The sequence below is a fragment of the Atractosteus spatula genome, chromosome 11 (assembly GCF_055471065.1).
Source record: "Atractosteus spatula isolate fAtrSpa1 chromosome 11, fAtrSpa1.hap1, whole genome shotgun sequence".
Taxonomy (NCBI): domain Eukaryota; kingdom Metazoa; phylum Chordata; class Actinopteri; order Semionotiformes; family Lepisosteidae; genus Atractosteus; species Atractosteus spatula.
Window position 1 is genome coordinate 46,807,989 of NC_142716.1, and position 18,085 is coordinate 46,826,073.

The following is an 18,085-nucleotide window of genomic DNA, read 5'->3' on the forward strand; positions in this document are numbered from 1 at the left end:
AGCAGCACTGGGATAAAAATCAAAAATACTGTGTAGTTTACTCACAGATCAGGGTACTATTACCGAGAACAGTTACATCTCAAGTGGAATTTTCAATTAAAGTTAATTAACATTAAATTGCAAACCAACGCCGACGTAGGATCTTCCAGAGCGTCAAATTCTGATATTTGTAAATGAATCCCGGACAGGTGTGGAGGAGATTTGTTAATTACAGAACAAGTGAATGTCTAAAAAAAATGCAAGATTCAGACAGCTGCAACTTATCTAGTGAGACAAAGGGCCTAGCTACTGCAGTACAGTTAGTCTATGACTCAGCAAGAGCCTCCACGACTGATTTAGCATGGTGCATAAATATGGCAAGGAGCCATTTTCAATGGCACTGCAGGGCTGACTGCCTCAGCAGTACAGTGTGGCAGAGAAGAGAGGGCCCAAACACACTTCACTGCCACAGCACACATAGGCAGCATTTGCGATACATTTTCTTAAGCGAGTCCTAAGTTGTGGCAATTTTTTCATTAACTTTCATGCGGCATAAAAAAAACACTACTCTAGTTTCTCAATCCAGGAGCTGTCTCACCGGGATAGCTTGTCAAACAATACAGGCGGACTCCAGAAATAACCAATATCTTTATTTGTGATCCTAAAGCAACCCAAAAGACTATTTCAGGAAGAACGGTGTAACTGTAAAGCACGTCTTTATTTAAACAGCTGGGGGTGTCTGAAACAAAACTACCCAGTCATCTAGAGAAGCTGATCCCCTGGGATCCCAATTGGAATCATTCTTGGATCTACCGAGCAAACCAACATGAAAAGTTCTTGATCTTATATTCTGGGAGAAGAAAAAGAGGAATATCAGAGCAGAATTCAGAAGCAACCATGCCTGCTAGCCAGAAACAAATTCCATTAAAAAAAGCATATGAAAGGTTCCCAGCGCAAATTCCTAATTGATGACAATTGCCAAGTTGATTTTTAAACATTTTATAAACATATACACTACATACAAGTTGCATACCACTAAATGCAGGACAATCTCATATTTACCATACATATTTGTGGTTGTTAAAGCACTGCCCAGAGAAACACTTGGATGGAAAATCTTCCAAAGCAGAGTTATAATCCCAGTTCCCTTCAATATCATCTCAGGTGTCAACCCAAATTCTATTTCTGGAATCCATGTCAAAAACTAGGTCAAGATCACGAAGGAGAAAGTTATTAACTAGGACACTGTTAAATGATTAATACCTTCAGCATGAGCCTGCTATGTTCAAGGCTTCATAGGCCCAGACGACACCGGAGAGCAGCATGCTCCAGAACGACAATTTTTCAAAGCAAGGAAATCAAAAGTTACGAAAGGCAGAGTCAATTTAACAATGACATCGAAATACAGGCAAAGAGGTGAATAACTTAAAACCACAAAACTTTTTAAAGAGGTAAACACATTAGCTTTGCCAAATCAACACATTACCCCTTGTCAAGCACAACACACTAAAGACCAGAGAGCTTTTAGACTGTTAATGAAAGCAGAGGATTGAATTTCACTAAATGCTCCACTGTTAAACAAGACCAAATGTCAATAAGCAGACAGACGCACAGAACGTCAAATTCCAGAAGCCCACTAAGCAGTAAAGCAGCAGGTGATTTTTCATGAGTTTTTCCTTCTCCAAGCAGACACCAGCAAGGCCTTATATTTTAATTCTCGATTTTCTCAGTGGGAAAGGCCCACTGAGATCAAACTCACTTGTACCAAAAACACAGAGAATACTACTTATTCTTAAATAATACTTCATTTCCATTAGAGGGAGGAGGACTAAAAAAAAAAATCAAGACCACTACCATATGGAAATTTTCATTGGCTATCAGGTGAAAAGTCAAAAGTAGTGGAGAAAATTCTTTATAATTTTATCAATTTTTACTTACTGGACAAGGACAAATTTATACAGTCATGGTCATTATTTTTGTTAATGATACAAAGCACTTAAGGCAACTGAAACCACAAAAACATTGGGTATTAAGTCAGAAGTGTTCTGCACTCTGGCTCATGAGATCTCCTAAATAACCATGGAGAGGTTTCTTTTTTATAGTTTTTAAGCACCCTGGAGTGATTCCACGAGATGGGTGGTCCCTTTCTTGCATGTTTTGAAAACGACTGTGCTCTGTACTTATACCTGATTGTTTCATACATGCAATCATTGTGGTACTGCTCCTATCACAGAGCGACTTCATTCTTATTTCTAAAGGAGAAAACTGTAAAGAGGCATAAGCGAGTTGGTGCTTTTTGCTGCCTTTTATTTTTTGTTTTATGTTAAAATTTTCAGAACGTGTTAAAATACTCAACAGGGCTCGTTTGGCAACACTCCTTCACAGTGGTGCTGCTCCTACAGTGCGCCGGCCAGGAAAGTCACTTACATAGATGAGCCCGGAGTAGTAGCGGTCCTTGAGGTTGTGCAGCACGGACGCCTCATTGAGGCAGGTCAGCTCCGCCATGTCCTCCACCTTGGAGAACTTGGGCGGGTTCATCTTCTGGATGTCGTCCTTGTTGACCATGGCCTTCTTGCCGTTCTCGGCCAGCTCCACCACCACCTCGTCGCCGCGCTCCTCGCGGATGCTGGCGGCCTCGAACCCATGGCGCTCGGACGGGACCCACACCAGCTTCTTGGCGGTCCAGTCGGCCTGCGTGGCCGGGTTGTAGACCACAGCGCGGTCCACGAAGAGGTACCGCTCCGGGTCCTCCTGCCCACTCCGCTGTGCCATCGTCAACGGGTCACCTGAAAGAGAGCGAGACGGGCCCGGCGCGTTAATGGACACGGTCAGGCAAGCCGGCAAAGGTCCGCTCAACAGCGCGGGGAAAAGAGCTACATGGAGCTCACGCACGCTCACTGCCTTTGATTAAAGGAACCAAGCCTCCTCACAACCGAGAGCAGCGCGGAGGAAAGTGTCCTGCTTCAAGATGAGCCTTCCCCAGCCCCACAGAGAAACTAATTTAGAAAGATGACTTCTTTTATTGAGAGAGAGAGGACAGAAATCCCAGTATCCATGCCATAAGCACATTTTTGTTCCGAAGTTAAGCAATCCTGATTCCCCCCCCCCCCCCCCCCCCACTTAAAGCTTCTAATCGATGGCTGGCCTCCATCCACATGCTGAGAAAAGCGGAAGTCTGTTTCGTTTCACTGTCACCGGGACTGTAATCTGACCGCCGGCTGCACATGCCTGGACTGTCACAGACTCGACACTGTTAACGGATCCTTTTCCCCTCTCCTTCACGGCAGCCGACAGAATCCCGGGAAAGTCAAGCTACGGCCAATACCTCCAACGCAGAAGGAAAAACAACCGATAAATCCGTAACGGCTCACGAATCGGACACCGCTACCAACAACAAGGGCAGCTACTTAACCCCACTGCCCCCTTACATAAAACAGACCGCAGACCCCGAGCACAAACATTTAAAAGCACGCCGTCTTCGGTCCCGACGCCTTCCAGGCTAACACAGAGCTCGTTCAAGTGGGAGAGGGCAAAAATGTCAAACAAGTCCATCACAAACTAACTGAGGACATTTCCAGCTCCATTTTGCAAAGCCCACCAGATTTTGAACCCTATAACAAGGCATTCTTCAAAACCCAGACAACCCCAGATTTTTTTTTTGAGGGCTTTACCCATACTGTAAAGAAAACCATACTTAGGGATATACGGTGGTGCATTAAAGCTCTTATTTGTCTAGGACAGACGTCCCTCATGAATTACAGCCAGAGTTTACACAGCTCTGGCCCTACTGTCGCCGAACACCTGTTCACACTTTATACAAACATTTCAGCGACTTGTTGGTTTCCAATGACGGGGATCAGAGCCTAAAGCAAACTGGAACTCTGCTCCTGAAAAATAACAGAGGCCATGCTTCATCCCCTTAACAAACAGCATTTATTAAAGATAGAAACTTTATCCATTGACCATGTAACAGTACTCATATGGCCAAAGTTGGAGCCTGATCTCTCACTAGGGGGGTTTTGGATTTAATTGGCCATAACCCACTCCCTTATCCTGTTATATGCAATAATATTCAATGAATTAACTCAAACAATTCTGAAATGTTAAATTCTGCCTCCTTTCTAAAAATCATAAACTGTACTGGCAAAGCATATTTCGAGTCAGTGAAGACGTACAGAATGTCAAATGCTCTATCCTTATCTTAAAACTTCACGTGATATTACATCACGGTTGGACCAAATGTAGGCAGAAACAACACAAGATTTCTCAAGAATTTCTCTAGAACCGTCATCTCATTTAAAAACGAATATATAGGATTTGTTTCCTTTGTGTAATTAACTTGTATAACTATGATTTTTAATCATACATTTGTGGCGTAGATAGAAGGCTAAAGTCATAAACTTTAATGTTCAGATCATGATCGCTTGGTATAACTGCCTCTGAATGTCTAAAGCCTTCATCTCATTAACCCAAACGTCACATCACGCATGGATGAGTCCGTTAACTGTGCCAGTGTTCAGAGACGAACCGGTTTGCCCGAAATGAAGCTGGCAGACCAGACTAGCATCAGGACGGTAACACGTCTACGGTTTCCAAAGCTTGCTCGTTTCCATCAGGCTAAAACATTTCCCAGAGACGCACACTGACTGACCCATCTGTCATGAATGAGCGCACACACATAAAAAAAAAAGCTCCACGGGTTTCATTAGAATCGCACGCATTGCAATCATTATTTCAGCTCAGACCGAGGTTTCGGTGCGGCGTATTTTGCTAACGGACGGGAAGAGCTCTTAATTCGGTCAGGTGAAACGATAAAGCATATCCTGTGCGTAAAATCAGAAAATCCTGCATTAAACCGACGTCTACCCGTCCACTGCACAAGGCAGGTCGAAGGCCAGGACAGCAGCTTAGGCCACTGAAGTCCAAGCTCTTGCAGTGACCAGAGCCCCAGACACAGCAGGCGAGCGAGGAGACGGGAAGAAAGAAAGAAATCAAACCCTTTCACCCATGCCTTGACTTTTAGCGTCGGGCTAGCGTGGTCACCCGATATTTCCTCGCGTTACAGAAAAAGAGTTGGGCGAGTCGGGTGACTAAAAACGGTTGTTTTGGGTTTTGTTGTTGTTGTTGTTGTTGTTGTTGTTGTTGTTCTTGTTGCTGCTGCTGCTGCTGCTCCAGATTAACCTACGCGTTTACCTCGGTGGCTACACGGTCCCAGAATAACGCCAGGGGTCGTAAACTACAGTAAAAATGTGGGCCAGGGCTTTGAATGAGCCGTTTGGCGCACTGGTGGCGAGACTGGCGCTGGTGTGGTCTCTCCTGCTCCAGGTCCGCCCAGCCGCCAGCGGATCCTAACGGGCACAATGTAACACTTCATTTCAGCTCGTTATTCAAGCGCGATTGCCTTTTTTTTAAAAAAAAAAAAAGATGCCCACCACCAAGCTCCCTTCTTCATTTAATTTTTTTTTTAAAAAAAGCCTGGACCTCCTCTTATCTACCCACACAAAGATGTGGAAACGTATCCTGCACATTATTCCCTTGCAACACTTGGAAATTATTTCCCACTGTTCGGCGTTTCACGCTGGCCCTACCGCCACTCCCGGTCCACCAAAAAGGAAAAAAAAAAATACACCAGCGAAAGACATTATTATACCACGTCAATATAACCGCACGAGTTGAATTTAGCTTTGACAAATACCAACATGTAGCCGCGATAACGCACCACTACAACGCTGTGCATTGCAGCCCAGACGGTTGTTTCATCCGTTTTCGAGAGGAAAAGGGTCGGATAGTTCTCTGGTCTTGTAATTCCGATGGGTTTGGGGAATATGCGTCAATGAAAACCCGCTTCAAATCAGTTTTTAAGTGGCAAATGAATGCAGATGCAGTACGATCACGCTAATTAACCTCCATCCCTTCGCGGTAATCCCGTTAGCTACCGCGAAATAACGCAGATCTCCCTTTGAGCTTACCTGACGCAGTCGGACAAGCACCAAGCTCAACTTTTAAAACGAATAAGGCGTTCTCCTCGGCAAATGTGATCTATATTCCGCACCGCTCCGTATAAACGCCTGCCTCTTCGCCTTTCTCTCCTCTCTTTTCTTTGCACCAGAGATACTGTCCTACCCAGCGCTCCCCCCCCCTCCTCCTCCTCCCCGCAGAAGCCGGACTCCTCAACCGAACACTTTTCTTAGTCCCGCCTACATGCCCAAAGGTGTAAGACTATTGGACGGCTTCCAAGACGTTCCTCACGTAAAGAGCGCCTATTGGCTAGAAAAAAAAAAGAGGCCCCCCCCTCCCTCTGGAACGCCTGCCGCCCCCTCACCGCCGGTGAAGAGTTCGTGCTACGGCTGCCTTCCACCTGCAGTGCAGCTCATAGGTGTCGCGGATTCGCCTGTGCATGAAGAACCGCAGCCAGTGGTCAAGATCACGTCCATCAGAGCTCAGACGCCCTTCCCCCCCCCCTTATACAGGGCCCGATATCTAGGTTGCGCCAGGCAGGTCATTGTGCGAGAGACCACGTGAAAGGGGTTGCAGTGCGCTGTGCGGAGCGGCGGTATCAATCGGATTTTTCGATACGCGATTTGTAGGCTGGCTGTGCTAGTTCCGCAGTCCATGCCTGGTTTATTTTGGGTTTTTTTTAAGTTTATTTATTTGTTTTTTGGGGGGGGGTTGTCAGGGCTTCTACCCCCTTGTCCCCCACTCCGGCCTTTTGTCTGTTTTAATGCGAGATGACATCATTAGTTTGACTTGCCAGTAGACGTGGAAGCCGTGCATGTGGCTCCCTCTAGCTTTCGAGAGCGCCTGGGTCTTTCCCTCTTATTCCCGTAGGCCCCCCGGACCGTTACTTGCCTGGAATTAACATGCATGTATCGAGCGTCGAGATATCATGATCACTGTTGCAGTCTTTGGACTTTGAACTCTCCCATATGCTGTGCGCTGTGCTGGTCCTTAACTGCTCCGTTAACGCAGGTGCTCCACATTGCCTTTGATGATTAAAGATTAGCTGGAGCTAAAGACTGACTATGCTGCTGGGCTGCTGTGCTGGCTGAACACGGGTAAGGGCGGCCCGCGTTATCCGAGTTACCGCTGCGTGCGATCCTGATTCGGATCGGAGCGTCCACACGTCTCCTCAACGCGGAGCTCCTCTTTAGACATTGAAAAACAGAACTGCTTTCTTGGATACCACGGAAACAGGGAATCCCATGGTGATCCCATGTCAACATGGGGGGGAGACTTTAACATAGCATGCGCCAGAGCCTCCTTAGTCTTCCTCTCTGCACGTCCGTCACATTTAGAGGCGTTCGAGAAATCCACCACTGACGAACAAGTTCAGGTACTGAGACCCAATGCATGGTTCTCCCTCCTCCTAAAGCGCAGTAATTTACAAATACACCAAGTAAGCAAAGGATCTGACTCAGGCTACGAATGGGAGGAGAGCCTTTTGGGTACATCTGGACCTCTCTTGTTTGGTTGCTGGGAGGCGATTGGGTCCCCAATCTCATCCAGCTGTTTCTTGTGAAGGTAGCAGGGGTTGGAGACCCCTGCCAAATTTCAATGATCTGAAAATATTGATTATGACCGTGAGCAGAAGACTGGTGCTATGTTTCGGTCATTCTGTCTGCAGAATGACAATTTAAATGCAGATTTAAATACTGTGCTTTAAAAAGTTTTCGTTTCCTAAAGGCACTTCTTGTATAGTTTCACAGTGCTTCTTCACGTCTTTAATAACAGTACAGAAAGAACATAAGATTACAAACGAGAGGCCATTCAGCCCATTTACTGTAGTTTGGTTATTAGCAGCTAATTGATCCAAGAATCTCATCCATCTGTTTAATTAAAAACAGACAGGTTATCAGCTTCAACTGCATAACTGGGTATCTTCTTCCAGACTCCAAACCCATGTGTAAAGATGTACTTCCTGTTATATGTCGTGAAATCTCAGTTTTGATGTCAGTATTCAGCTTTTGGCTTGGCTGCTTTTTATACAAGAATGCAGAAAACATGAAGCACTACCTCACACAGTAAAGCAGTTAAAGTGACTATTTTCTCTATAAAAGCACTGTATTTGAATGTGTAATAATCTTTACTGTATATTCATGCTCCACTCACCTTTACATTGCAGGTTTTCTGGTGTCCTTTATAACCACCAGAGGTCAGTCTAATATAAAATATTTAACAGATTTGAAAATACAGTTCAATGAACCAGAATCATTCCCTATAACACAACATTGAAGCACTGCATGAAACCGTCCTTAGAACAACAACACATACAGTAGTGCGAACAACTTGCTCATGAGAGTTTCATTATGCAGTGCAATTGTAAAACCCACTTGCTCCAGAAACAGCAGGTACTGCTTCAGTATTGAATGAATAGTACATGGCATGCTTCATTTCACAACCTTCATTCATCTAATTCTGGTCTCATATCTGTCCCCCAAGCCCATCTACACTGACAGGGCCTTCTCTTTCTGCGCCCTAAAGCTCTGGAATTCAATCTGTTAGGGTATCAGAGCCACCTTCCCCAGTTTTTTTAAATCCAGACTCAAAACCTTCTTCTTTAAGACGGACTTTTATTTATCTTGTTCTGTGTCTGCCCCTTTGTATTCCCACTGTATTACAAAACCTTCTTGCAACTATGTAATTCTGCTGTCTCCTTTCGTTATGTGCATTTTTTACTAGTGTAATGTAGAGCACTTTGAGGAGCCACCTTTAAAGCACTATATAAAATAAAGTTTATTATTATTTATTATTCATTCAAATAAATTCAAGATACTTATTGAACAATTCTTCAAGGTGTACATTTAATTATCTTACTGTCATGACATTCTCATGTGGAAATGATTTTTCAAATATATTTCTAGATTAAAAGCATAACAATATGAACAATTCAGTTATTGAAAAAGAAGCCCATACTGTAGCTTCTTTCATGATGTACTGTTGAAATCCTGTATTAAAAACATATAGTGAAACAAACAAGAAAAAAATTAATGAAGCTAAATATTAGAATTTTGGTAATTCAACACCCATTTTTCACACACTTCAGAGAAAACGATAAAGTATACAGTGTGTAATAAACACATACCAAGTTTTCCAAGAGAAATTCGTTAGCTAAGGATTAAATTCTGAACGTATTCCTGGTACATGAACTCAGAACTTTGTTCCTTCTGTCCAGAACTGGCACTACAATGAAAAAGACAACTTAATGAATTCCTAATTTTACACTTCTGTGGAGTCTAACTAGATTCAAGGCCAAAGAGTCAGGCAGGTTTTAATGGCAATTTCCAGGATCTGTCCAGTATTAAGAAATATTTGAGCAGCGACTGGAAGTATTCTCACAAAGTAAGAGTAATCAAACCATCCCATGAGGAAGTTAACCAGACTTATCAGGCACTCTATTTCCAGAGTTCTAGCTATAGTATTTGACTATACATATACCATGTGTTTATTTCATTTGCTAAACTGTCACAGTTTCCCGTAGATTGTACATACTGTAGATCTGTTTTTACCACTCTTCTGTAAAATGTTTTTACAACCTGGCAATATAACAGTATATCTCAACAATCGTTTGTAATGAGGACTTCACATCATTTTAACGAAACCAAAATATGGAATCTTCACCAAACCCAGTCTCAGCTCTAAGTGTTACCTGGAATTGTAACAGAATTTCCACATCACTTCTAGAATATAGTCCAAATTAAAAAAAAACAAATCTATATTTTTGTTGATAAAAAATGCAAAAGTATTCAAAAGTTTCTGCTAAAGCATGTATTTTGACATTCATTTCATGACAGATTTACTTTTCTAACAGCCTTGGAAGCAATGTCCATAATAAGAAATCAGATGTGAATAGTAAATTAAAGTCTTAATTGAACTTGATTGAAGAAAGGAAACAAGAATAAAACAGTGATGTAATGAACTGGATTTTTCAAAGCATTGAAAACGTAATTACATTTTCTCTTTAAAGAAGTTGCAGAGTTGTATTTTGAATGTTCAAAATTAAATTTTGGTGATCCATGCCATTATGAACAAACATTTTAAATTGCTGTCTTAGGCACTTTCTATTGGCTGTTTTTCATTGAATATATTTTTAAACTCAACCTAGACCTGACAAGACAGGGTTTCATAGCAACAGTGTTGGGCCCAGAAACTTGCTTTTTTCTTATGTTTCACTCCACAGAACCCAAAAGCAACATTTTACATCGCTGTTCACACTACAGAGCACAGAGACAAACACCATTAGACACCTATGCCATTTAAGTAGATAATACCTACTGTAAATCTTTGATTTGTATTGCGGTTTTCTTTATAAGGAGCCAAAGTGTGAGTTTAAATACATATATTTCAAAGCTTTAAAATGTGTTTACGTCCTCTGCCTTACTGTGGCAAGATTTGATTAAATCCTGGCATGTATTTCAAAATATTACAGGGCCATTGATCAACAATGTAAAGGCCTGTCAGGTTTTTGTAGTTCTGTTTCTCTACAGTAATAATACATGCAGTCTAATACATGCTAATACCCGAACGCTCAGCCCCTGACACACACACACATATATTTAATGTGTTACAAAAATAAGAAACAGTCAAGGAATGAAAGCAGCATTTAAGTTCTTCTTTTCTCATTTTTCTTACGTATTCTCAGACTACATGGTTTCCAGTTCTGGACACGCGTCAGGACTACAGGTCGAGAGTAAGAATTTAATTGACCTCCTCCCCCATCCTCACACACTCCCAGCCAGCCCACGCAGCCAGCGAGCGCTGAGGAAGAACAGCTCTATTTTCACTCCGCAATTGACTTACTTATTAGACTCTCTAATTTCTGTCAATTACTTTCATTTAAATCTTCGTTGCCAAGGAGTTCCATCATCTTTGGGAAAAAGTACATAACACTCTCAAGAGCCTCAAGCTTTTTCTCATCCTAGCCCTGAGAAGTGCACCCATACAGATTGTAGGCTTCCAGCTACACAAGAGACAGCAGGGTCACCACCACCTTGTGGCTGGATCACAGAAGCCAAGCGCGGCTGGGCCTGGTCAGTGCTGAGTCAGGAAGGGAATCCATGTTGCTGCAGCAAGTGATGTGTGTGTGTGTGGAGCAGTCAGGGGCATTTCCAAACCAATGCCCCATTACGCTGAATGGGTACAGTACATGGAACTGGAGAGGTTCTAACTTTTGAATGAGGCATTAAAAACTGGTCCTGACTACTGGGTCACCCCTTGGCACTGTTTATAGGAGTAGTGTACATCCTGGCTAAATTCCACTCTGGGTCTGCACAGTCGGGCCTCCCTGAAGTTCCCTCCTAATGCAGGTGGCAGTTTCTCACTATGAAAGGACAGCATTTTAACGGACCATAGAAGGGTTTACTGTCTCTCTCCACAGCATTTCCCTAATCAGTTAAAGACCAAAATGAAGAGAGGAAACTTTCCTTGTGGATAGGAAATGTAGGGTCAGTAGGACATAACTTGAAAGAAAATAAAGAATAAATAAAAAACAGGGAAAACATTTGCCAGAAAAGGGGACTAGAGTAATAGAGATGTAGTGTGGGCTATCTACAGTAGGTTGAGAGGTGAATGTCCATATGCAGAAAACACCACAGTGCCAATATCATTACAGACAACATGTGCTTTCTGTATTACACCACTATAAGATGCAGCCTTGCTCAGATTTGATTTCCCTCTTGCAAATCATTCTAACAGTTTTTGTTTTTGCTTTTATTTTAGTTTCTCCCTGTAGTCAGACATTCGGCTGTCAATCAGACAGGGGCACAGGGCTGCAGCTACAGCTTCTGCTCCCTGAAGAGATGTACTGGTCATGTGTGAGCCTTCAGAGGTTTAGCCTTGTGTGAACCAGAAAGCGGCCTGATTGCTCACAGCAAGCCAAGACATTTTGAGATGCAGGACGTGACGGTACAGAGCCGTCGCTCCTGTCACTTGATTTGTTCTGATATTCCAACGCTACATGGTCATACAGGAAAATTAATTGTATAGACTCAGTGCCGTGTCCTTGTTTTCAATTTTAATTTGTAATCTACACTCAATTTCGATCTAATTAAATGGTTAATAAATGAACAGATGATATTGTATCACTCATTATGTTACCTAATAATCATTTCTTGTAATGGCGGTACATTACAAGACCCAATAATAATCGTAATAATATAATTATTAAATATGGGATACTCGTATCTGGCACAGCTATTGTAAAGTGGCGTCCATTGCACTTCACTGCAAATTCTGAAGCCAGCCTAACAAATGGGAATGTTATGCAGACTGACATGTCCAATAGAAACTTCCTTTATTAGGTACTTCCTGGGGCGATAGGAATTTGTTTACAGTCCTCACATTCGCCTCACTGATGTTTCACCATTTTCATATATAGAAAACAGCCAGTCAACCAGCAAGTGTTGCTCCTGTTTCGAGAGAAATACAGGGGACAGAGCATCCATTCCGTGTTGCGTTTCCTGCAATGGCTGTGCACCTCACGTTGTGGTTGCAGCTGCTGTGCTACCTGCCCAGCAGGGTGAAAGGGGAGGGGAGAGTGTATTGGGATTAATACGGTAGCTGTTCAGCGGCTGGCTGGTTGTCAGTAAGGTGGATGACGCAGACGAGCGATGACTCATCAGATCCCACAGGACAAGACATTTTCACAGATCTATCCGTTTGTCAAGGGATCTGCGTCACAGGCACTAACAGAATGTGTGGTGATTATGCCCATGTAGCAGAGGTCTTTAAAAATGCCATCCCTGGGACCACTTGTTAGATCTTCTTGTTATTTGTTACCAGTGCATTCCAAATGCATTGTGCAAGAATGGAAAGCTAATGCTAAGACAAGCTGAAAATCTGCTGTTATGAGGGTTTTTCACAACTGAATTCAGCTGGAGATGTGTGATTCAGAGATGCATAATCTTCATTTTAATATGAAAGTTTGGGTTTCCTCCGAAGAGGTAGGCGTGCACAGTGGGAAAGGGAATATTGGATTTTACTCCCCTCAAGCTCTTAACTGCACAAGCAAATTAAAAGCCACTTCCGAACTAATTCAGAGAGAGGCTGTGGCTTGTGAGTGCCAACATGTAAGAAACAAACACAAGCTTTTGTCTGTTTTCACTAATAAGATGGGAGTTTCAGACACATACTTTAATGGAAGTATGTCAGCATGATGCTGCCCTCAGCCCTGCAGCTTTTATAGCCAATACAACATTCTCATTGGCTGAAGTCCAGGAAGTTGTCTGGTTTACCAAAAAGCTGAGTGAATGAATTCATTAAAAGATCATGCAGCTCTCGGGAACCAAAACCGAACGCCACTGCTCTCAACACGCATGTTTGTGTGAGAAGATTAAAGTAACTATCTGCTTTGTGAAAAATCACATCAACAATGTGCTTTCTCTTGGGCCTGATTGCATGAATTCCAATGTTTCTTTAGTATCAGTCAATCAAAAACTATAGCACTTTGATCAAGCCACTTCTCTTCACTCTTAATTGTTAGTGGATATAGTATTTTGATATAAACCCTTATACAGAAGCACAAATAATAACTGAATCACAATTCAATAATGTTGGACTTTTTTCATGCCTTTGAATTAATTTTCTAAACTCTTTTCTATTGGGTTTATATTCCCTTCATAGAGGGAGGGAGGGGGGGGGGGTGGGGTGGCTATTTTCTCCCCAGTTCAAAGGCTACAGCTTTTCTCCAGCTATGAATCTCAATGGAATTCATGATCTTAATTGTAGGCTCAATGTATTAAACATTTTTCCTACTCTTGTGCTCAGGGCATGCAGAAAACAGCACACAAACTTGACTGTATTGATCGATAATCGATCGCTGCAGTAAGTGGGATTTATGTAATTAGGTCCGACCCACATCTTTATTTGAAACAGGCATTTGCAAACAAACAAATAAACAAACAAAAACAAACGCAGAAAATGTATAAATGTATATACCCCTGGGTTAAAAGAGTGCAGGAGAAGGTGCCCAAAACAGTCTTCGTCTGCATGAAACTGGATCCTCAGCTTACTCATTCCCATACCAGTAGTGAGACCACAGCACAGAAGAGTAACTGGCTGTGAAAGCATGGTAAAGCAAAGTGAATGCATGACACACAAACATGGGGAAATTGTGAAGTTAGAGTGATTAAACTTTCGTCACATAAGGGTGGTTTGACTCTTAAAATGTTCACTTTAGGAACTGCTGAGACATCCCACAGAACAGGATATGCACTCCTATAGGGTCAAAGCTTTATTGAATAAAAAACAAAGCTTCTCTGGTTACAGTTCCCATAACGAATTGAATAACAGCCACCTGCCAGGCTGCCTGAGTGGACAGCAAGAAGACAACATGACACTTCTTCCTTCTTGCTGGGAAAACCCTGGCGGTCAAATGTCTTGCTCTGCACAGTTGCACAGTTCACGAGCTGCCACGGTTTCGAAAAAAAATGTCATTTCGTGTTCTGAATGACCAAAAGACAAGTTCCTATCTCCGATAGCACAGATAACATTAGGTTATTATTAATTTGGTCACTGAAATTCATAATAAAAGATAAATTCCTGAATTGGTTGCCTCAATGAGAAATACGCAGAGAACCACGGAGATGTTCTGAGGCATCTGTTCACAGGAATATAAAGTGAGACAAAAATTAGCTGTCAAGCTTCAACGACCTGACGGGGTCACTTTTTCTAATGATTCGTCAGACATCTTGAGAAAGGGTCACCATACAGTGCTACCTGATTTTCGATGTGTGTTACTATTAGCCTTAAATGTAACTGATTTTTTTTTTATTTAAACAGGCTGTTTCTGGAAAGAATTTTATGCTTCTTGATTATCATGATGCTATTTACTGTAAGTACCATCAGATTATTTTTGGCATTTTTGTTGAATGGAATGAACACATTGCAATGCTCAAGAAGAGTGCTGAATCTCATCATTGTGATAAACCACTTAATGTTCTCTGGTGCTTTAGAAGGATTATTATCAAATCCATAACAAACAGAACACAGACTGATACTGTTATTACTCAATCACTTAATGTGAAATCCATGTACACAACCACATGCCTACATAGCAATGCATACAGTATGTATCAATAATAACTATCTTGTAAAGTCTTTATTATTGTAAGGTATATTGATTAATGTCTGAATGCATAGAAAATATTAAACATTTAAAAACAGTCCTGCTGCACATAAAAAATGAAAGCCAATGTTAAAACTATATCTTAAACATGGTTTCTTTCATTAATAAAATGCAATTATGAATATATCAAAAGTACTGCAAGGAAAGCGAATATCTGGTGATACAGTGGTTGTACTTTTTTAAAGATAAATCTCAGCAGCAGAAAAAAAATGTGTGCAATGAAGTTACAACTTCACAAAAAGCAGACAGAGAATAAAATATTCCATCTCTTCTTTGCTTGATGTTAGTTTGGATTGAAAAAACCATGGTTAAACCGAATACCTCATGCTTCACTGACATAAATCCACTGTGAGCAGACTTCCATGTTTTCAGCTGCAGTTTGCTCCTCACGTGAAGAGCTATGACTCTTAACTCATCTTAACCACTATGCTTCAGAATCACTGAAAACCCCACACAATTACTGAGAACAAATCTATTCTGATAGTTGAATATCAATTTTTATTCTAATGTCTATTGTGCACATGAATGTAGTAATGAAATGGTTTAATAACTCCACATTTCCCCTAACCCTTGTGCTAAAGAAATGTTTAAAAACATGAATTTAGAATTAAATGTAAGTAGATTATGACCAATGTGTTGATCATCTTCATCCAAGCACTTCTACAGTAGTTCTGATCTTTCTAGGGGTGGTGTAGTTCAAATACAGCAGCATCCAACCTACCATTTTCTAACTATTTTCCAGGCTAGCAGGGAAGCCAGAGCCTCTCAGCAACCACCACAGAAGAAGATCACTTTATTGGCCATATACAATTTCTTGTATTAGGAATTTGTCTTTTCGCAGACCCCAGCTTGCTCTCCATGAGATACACAGACAGGGAGAGAAGCTGGGGGTCAGAGCGCAGGGTCAGCCATTTATACAGCACCCCTGGAGCAGTTGGGGTTAAGGGCCTTGCTTAGGGGCCCAACGGGGTAGGATTTCTCTGCCAGCCGCAGGATTTGAACTGGCAACCTTCCAGCCACAGCCACAGATCCTGAGCCACAGAGCCACCATGTTGCACAATCCTGTTTTTACTATATACAGCATTGAGCTTGAAAAATACATTGCAAATCAACTTTCAATTTCTTACGTAACGTTGGCATGAACTGAATGAGAACTGCTACAAAAAAAAAAACATTGATACCCTAAAAACAAGAATGATAGAATCGTCTAGGAGTTTGGCCAAATAATTCTGCAGCTTTGGTATGACTGGCTAGTGGGTGCGTCCTAAAATATTAAGGGGAGCTGAGGTTAGAGGAACAGAGGAGGACCAGCTGGGGGGAGGCTCTTCAACAGCAGCCACAAACAAGTCTTCAGTATCAGGTGGGGATTAACCAGAACTTTCAAGACCGTTCAGAAATGAACGCATTTCTCATTGACCTGAATTCAAATAACTTCAATGAGATTCACCCCTCAATGTCGCTAGTTACTTTTTAAGCCCTCTAGGAATGTACCCTGTAGGTCTCATCCATCGTGATTCTGTTCATGCCCCCATCTCAGTCTCTTTTGTTAAATACAGTACCTTAATTAAGATCGTTCTCAGAGGACAAAAAAATCATTCTTGACATTTTTTTCAAAGGAATAATTTATTCAGCACATTGTGAGCAAAGAGGACTTGCAAAGGTGCTGTGGGAAAAGGTACAGAGGTGCTGGGGTGTTGTACTACACAAAAAGAAGACTTTCATTACTGACATAGCTAAATCCACTGCCTCCCTTGTGGAACTTTTCATGCAAGTTTCTTACTCCACTGTCCAATATTTCTACCGTGCTCATACCACACATTTGCTGCACTTTGCTGTAATTTCCCAAACTTCCTATCATTGCTTTAAGGTTTTTGTGGATTTACCATCCTTTACTACAGTACATACATTACTCTGCTCTTACCACAGTATTCCATAGTAAATGTTTATAAGGATGAATTTGTCTTTTTTAAAGTAAAGTTGTTGTATTAGTTAGGGAATGTCGTTAAGTTTCATCCGGTCTCTTGTTGGTGAACACTAGTGTTTCACATGACTTTGTGTTCCCTCAGCTGGAAAGGCGCACATACTGTATCTCAAGTATTTCATTAGCACAGCTGCAGTTTTTCTCTTTGTGTCCCCGGCAGAGGACGGTTTCTAACCCCTCCGTTAAATGCATTACCACTTGCTGCCTGGAACCATTTTTCAAAAGCGCCCAGACTTGGGAGTGACTCACAGTGCGAATTTGTTTCCACTCAGTAATCATTAGCACCTTAGCATGTTTCCCTTTGGATTATTCAGCTCATTTTTCACCGTGCATTATCCAGCACTGCTATTTAGTTAAGGAGGAAAACAGTTTGAATTCTCCCAGTTGGCTCCCATCTATTGTAATGCTCTGTTGTTATAGGTGCAAGAGAGCAGCCAGCACTCCGCAATATCCCATCTCACTTCAATGAAAAAAAGGCGAAGCACATTTATCTTCACACAGCTGCACTTAATGGGCACCAGCTATGCCCATCTAGAGACTATGCCAAGTTATTGCCACTGCCAGTTTCTCAATTAATCAATGTTCAGCATCTTTTGACTCCCTAATCACTGATAGCTGATGTAAATAGGATTTTTTTCTTCAGTATTATAATACAGTTCAGTTTATTTATGTTGATCTGGCCTAGTGTTTTTCTTTTATCACTTTGACGTAGTCGCAGAAGGCTCCTGAGAGATTTACGGAAGGGATGTACACAACAGGCCAAAACGTTAGGAACCACAGCCAACCAGATTGACTTCCTCAGTAAGAGCATGAGACAGACTTTGATCAGATCAATCCTCTGATCTCAATCCTATTGGAGACTGCTGGAAGCAATTTCAGCTGTTATGACCAGCTCCTGAGATGCACACGGGGACTTTATCAAACACACTTTAAAGAAGTAAAAGTTACAGAAGTGGTAGGGTGGCAGTGTGGTCCTTTAAATGTTTGACCCCTAGGAGAATTTA

General features: G+C 41.9%; 1 protein-coding gene across 3 annotated transcripts in view; it reads right to left on the reverse strand.

Annotated features, from left to right (window-relative positions):
• The window catches only part of LOC148824204 (myosin-10), a 77,138-nt gene extending 70,908 nt beyond the window's left edge, over positions 1-6,230 (reverse strand). For all 3 annotated transcript variants that reach the window (XM_088927903.1, XM_088927902.1, XM_088927901.1), the window contains exons 1-2: positions 5,949-6,230; positions 2,407-2,765 (exon numbers count right to left, since the gene is read on the reverse strand). In XM_088927903.1, coding sequence (XP_088784029.1) covers positions 2,407-2,751 — 345 coding nt within the window. In that variant the 5' untranslated portion in view covers positions 2,752-2,765; positions 5,949-6,230. The remainder of the gene's footprint in view (positions 1-2,406; positions 2,766-5,948) is intronic.
• Positions 6,231-18,085: the final 11,855 nt, after the last annotated feature.